This window comes from Bison bison, unplaced genomic scaffold (genome assembly GCF_000754665.1).
Source record: "Bison bison bison isolate TAMUID 2011002044 unplaced genomic scaffold, Bison_UMD1.0 scf7180017864491, whole genome shotgun sequence".
Lineage (NCBI taxonomy): Eukaryota > Metazoa > Chordata > Mammalia > Artiodactyla > Bovidae > Bison > Bison bison.
In genome coordinates this window covers 16,475,017-16,480,460 of record NW_011495050.1, presented here as the reverse complement: position 1 = coordinate 16,480,460, position 5,444 = coordinate 16,475,017, and the positions used below count along the sequence as shown (strand labels likewise).

Sequence of the window (5,444 nt, the reverse complement as noted above, 5' to 3'; positions counted from 1 at the left end):
TGAAAAAGTTGGCTTAAAGCTCAACATTCAGAAAACGAAGATCATGGCATCTGGTCCCATCACTTCATGGCAAATAGATGGGGAAACCGTGGAAACAGTGTCAGACTTTATCTTTTTAGGCTCCAAAATAACTGCAGATGGTGACTGCAGCCATGAAATTAAAAGACGCTTTCTCCTTGGAAGGAAAGTTATGACCAACCTAGATAGCATATTCAAAAGCAGAGACATTACTTTGCCAACAAAGGTCCGTCTAGTCAAGGCTATGGTTTTTCCTGTGGTCATGTATGGATGTGAGAGTTGGATTGTGAAGAAGGCTGAGCGCCGAAGAATTGATGCTTTTGAAGTGTGGTGTTGGAGGAGACTCTTGAGAGTCCCTTGGACTGCAAGGAGATCCAACCAGTCCATTCTAAAGGAGATCAGCCCTGGGTGTTCTTTGGAAGGAATGATGCTAAAGCTGAAACTCCAGTACTTTGGTCACCTCATGTGAAGAGTTGACTCATTGGAAAAGACTCTGATGCTGGGAGGTATTGGGGGCAGGAGGAAAAGGGGACGACAGAGGATGAGATGGCTGGATGGCATCACCGACTCGATGGACGTGAGTTTGAGTGAACTCCGGGAGATGGTGATGGACAGGGAGGCCTGGTGTGCTGCAATTCATGGGGTCCCAAAGAGTCGGACACTACTGAGGGACTGAACTGAACTGAACTGAACTTAACAAAAACTATATGGCTATTAGTTACAATTCAAACTGTAACATAGATCACTTAGATTACTTCAATTATCATAAAAGTCTTCCTTCCAAAGTTGCTACCTTCAAATTCTGCTCCACAGTGAGCATTATATCATAGCGGTTTCTGTCAATCTGTTATTTAAAATGATTCAATAACTTTCCATACTCATTGAGATAGAAACCTGAGCTTTAAAAGCCCTACAGTGGGGAATTCCCTGGTGGTTCAGTGGTCAGGACTCCTGCCAAGGGCACAGGTTCAACCCCTGGTCAGAGAACTAAGATCCTTCATGACATGCAGTGAGCCCCCCCGCCGCCCACCAAAATAAAAGTATCCATGGTCTTTGGTAGTCTGTCCCTGCCTTCTGCAGCCTCATCTCTTCCAGCTCTTTGCCTGAGATTACATAATAGCCTCTCAGCCTCCACCCAGTCCCTTGTAGACTCCCATGAATGATCTCTTGACTACAAGAATACAATCCACTTCTCCACCTGACTAGATTAATTTCATCTTTCACAATGCAGCTAAGGCATGTCATCGTCTCCCCTCTAAATCCTTCTCTCACCTCATCCTCCCTCCAGTTCTCTCCCAGACTTGTATCTCTTTTCCATGCCCTAAAACACCCCTCAGATACCTCCATCAGAGCAGTCATCACATTCTTATATAATGATCTAACCACCTGTTAACCAGTCCCAAGCTATCTAAGCTCCTTAAGAACAGCTGTTTTGTCTCTCATTTTGTTTTACAGCCAACTCAGCATAAATCAGGCACTTAGGAGGCACTCTGTAATTAATTTATTAAATGAATAAGTGATGTCAGGAGTTGACTTCACTGCAGCAGCCATTAGATCCTTTACCTTTTAATCAAGCAGATAAAACATTTCATACTGCTATTTTCTAAATGCCTACTTTTCTAAACCATAAATACAATATAAACAATTTAGGATCAACCTCTTGTGCTTTATGTTGGGAGTCTCCTACAGCACCACTTTTTAAAGAGTCTGTGTGAAAGTAAATTGCATTGAGTGTAACATTCCTTTATAAGCTCAGTCCTGTACAGTGGAACAACACCAACAATTCACTAGCCACTGTCTGATTACCTAATTCAGAACCAGAGAGCAGACTCAAAAAAACTGAACCAAATGCTGTTTACCCATGAATGGCTCTAAGTGGGCAGCAGCTAATGTGTCCCTGTGTTTCTGCTTGCAGAGGATATATTCCCTTGCAAGTCCTGTGGCATCTGGTATCGCAGTGAGCGGAATCTGCAAGCCCATCTGATGTACTATTGCAGTGGAAGGCAAAGAGAAGCTGCACCAGTGTCAGAGGAAAATGAGGACACTGCTCCTCAGATTTCCAGCCTGTGTCCCTTCCCACAATGCACCAAGAGCTTTTCAAATGCCCGAGCTCTAGAAATGCACCTGAACTCACACAGTGGTAAGTGCCTCCCTTGTTTCTTCTGCTCCAGGAGACCTGTTCTTTCTCTACATACATACACATGTACATTCGTACATATTGTGCGTACATTCATTCATACTTCTCTTCCTGCCTATAAAATCAAAATTAAACTTGCTGAACCAGATAGTTATTACCTTTTGTCACGTACAATCAGTATATTCTGTTCAAAGGGCTTGGGTCTGAATTCTTTTCTAACGACTTACAGTGTTCAGCTTACAGGCCAAAGCACTCTATAGTTTTTTTTCCAACTAAAGTCAAATAGCATCAGTTTTAGAAATCGCAATACCCTTTGTATATTGTCATCAATATTCATTCATTTCTGTGCCAGGTGATCTTTGCAAACTTACCATGCACTGTTTCCAACACAGCAGGGACTAAATAGTAGGTACATAAAAAATACTTGTATTTTTACATATTTTACATAAAAAGTAAAATTGCTTTTTCCATAAAATTCCAATGGAATTTCCAAAAATTCCATTATTGCTGAATGGAAATAAAGCTTTTATTTTGAAAGATCCAATTAAAATCCCATTTGAGAGAAATTAACTTTTAAATACGGATCTGTAAAAGGTTCCTGACTTCTAGAGTGTGCATGATAACAACACAGTTGAATTTTTGACATAAAAACACTTTTAGTGCTATGTGTTAAAACTTCTTAGGAAAAATTAGCCTGAAAAACAAGTCTTCTTTTTTTAAAGCCTTCCCTTACCAGCAAGGTGGCAACTGTTCCCATTTTTTTAAATTACTTTTTATTGGAGTATATATGCTTTACAATGTTGTGTGTCTACTCAGCTGTATGTATTCACATATCCCCTCTTTTTTACTATTCCCATTTATTTTGGAATTGTATGCCCAGTCATCATCAGTATCACCTCATAGTATTCTAATTCCTATATTTTAAAAATAATTAAAGTGAACCAAATGTACATAATTACATTAATTTTAGGTATTTTTTTCAAACATTTTTGGATAGGGCAAACCAAGTTTTGGGAATCACAGTTCTTCAGCACCTAGAATACAAAACTTGTTAGACACCCCTGGCTGACTTCCTTCACTGTTTTTGCTTGGGTTGAATAATTAAAAATTAAAATAGGTGCTCAGTTAAAAAAAAAAAAAAACCAACTCCAACCTACAATACTCTAGTACTGTGCAAGCTTTTGTCTTTGTACCCATAAAAATAGGCAATTTTCTTTTTACTCATTCTCTACCTTTTCCCTACAAATGAGCTGTCTTTATGTAGGTGATAAACCAGGGGAAGCAGAAACAGGTTGGTTGTCTCACACAGTGAGTGTAAAGTCATGCACAAAACAAAAATAAGAGAGAGATTTTTCCAGCTCAGTAGAAAAATGAGTCCTGGATTAGCTAAGGAGAAAAATAAAAGAAGTCCTCTTTTATCACTGTAGGACTGGGTGCTGTTGCCATGTTTTTATTTTATGAATATAGAAGGTATTTCTCATTTTAGTCTAGAGTGCAGAGAAGAGGAAGCAAGCCTGACTTAACCATATGAGAACAAATGGGACAGGAGTTGACCTTAGTGAATAAAAGTATCTAGCTCCCAATTCCAATTCATAGGGGAATGGTTCCCCCCGCCCCCTGCCCCCCAAGTAATTCTTTAGACACCAACTGGGTGTCCTGCAATTCAACTCCACTCAGTTCTGACGCTACCAAGAAACAGCATTGAATTCCACAGATTAAGGGGACAGTTCTACAAGAGGGACCCCCCTCACTCTCATTCCAATTCAGACCAGTCTACTGTGCTCCTGACCAACTAGCTGTAAATCAGAGATTGCCACAGTACCCCCTCGGTTTGATTGATTTGCTAGAGTGATTCACAGAACTCAGATAACACATTAACTCACTAGATTATTAGTTTATTTTAAAAGGATATAACTCAGGAACAGCCAGATGGATGAGATGAATAGGGCTAGGTTTGGGAATGGGCAAGGAGGCTTCATTACATAGGCATGATTGATTAAGTTATTGGCCATTGGCAATTGAACTTAATCTCCAGCCCTTCTTCCCAGAAGTGGAAGGCAGCGTAAGTTCTAACCCTTTACTCACAGGGTTAGTTCTTCTGGCAACCAGTCTCCATCCTTAGGTTACCTGAGTGCTTTACAAAAGTCACCTCATTAACATAAAGACATATTTATCACAAGACATTCCAACAGTTTTAGAAGCCTTGAGCCAGGAACCAAGGATAAAGACCAGATGCATAGGAGAAATAGATTTTCCTCATGTGAGTGACCAAATATACATTTCCTGTAAATCACAATATTGCATTGAGACTTATCCACCAGTCAGTGGTGATATTCAAAATATTTAATAACTGACCAGAAACAGGCCATGATCAATCAGCACAAATGTCAGTCTGAAACGACTATATTAGTATACTAATATAGTTGAACATACTAGTAAATATCAGCTGAATACCAGCCCTGGATAAAGATAACCCATACTAAGCAAAACATGAAATTCTAAATTTTTACCAAAGATAAATTAGGATGTTATTAATTACTTTACAAAATGATTTCTATTTGGATTCTGTTGTATAAAGACCTAATTCTAGCACATTAAGTGCACTAAGTTATTTAGTTTGCACACAGGTTGTCAAAATTATCTCTGATAAATGCCTACCTCTTCCTACTGTAGAGCACAGTGGTTTGGTAAGAAGACTTATTGGATTAGAAATCATAAAATCTGAGGTCTGGGCATGGCTTCATCACTGAATTTATTAGATGATTATTGAGATTTATTACCATAATCAATTCCTTTAGCCTCCTTGAATTTGTTTTCTGACCTGTAAAATTAAAACAGCAATGCCCATCCCACTACAATGTGATAATACTCATGAAAATGCTTTAGAAAGTATTAACTACAGTTTATTATTATCACATATGGTGAAAGGTATCATAGGAAAAAAGTTAATATCTCAAATGAGATTCTGCAAGATTTCAGTTCATTTCTGCTGTGTTGAAGACATGAGGTCATTAGTAATGGTTCATATCACCAGCAAACCAAAATGTGTGGTTCTCAGTATTCTGATTTTGTATGTTTCTCCAGGAGTGAAAATGGAAGAATTCCTCCCCCCTGGTGCTAGTCTAAAATGCACCGTCTGTAGCTACACTGCTGATTCTGTGATCAACTTTCACCAACACCTGTTCTCCCATCTCACTCAAGCTGCCTTCCGATGCAATCACTGCCACTTTGGCTTCCAGACTCAGAGGGAGTTACTGCAGCACCAGGAGCTCCATGTCCCTGGCAGCAA

General features: G+C 39.3%; 1 protein-coding gene across 1 annotated transcript in view; it reads left to right on the top strand.

Moving 5' to 3' along the window:
* Positions 1-5,444, top strand: part of ZFPM2 (zinc finger protein, FOG family member 2) — a 421,565-nt gene that overhangs the window by 412,630 nt on the left and 3,491 nt on the right. The window contains exons 7-8 of the mRNA XM_010863552.1: positions 1,934-2,158; positions 5,240-5,442. Coding sequence (XP_010861854.1) covers positions 1,934-2,158; positions 5,240-5,442 — 428 coding nt within the window. The remainder of the gene's footprint in view (positions 1-1,933; positions 2,159-5,239; positions 5,443-5,444) is intronic.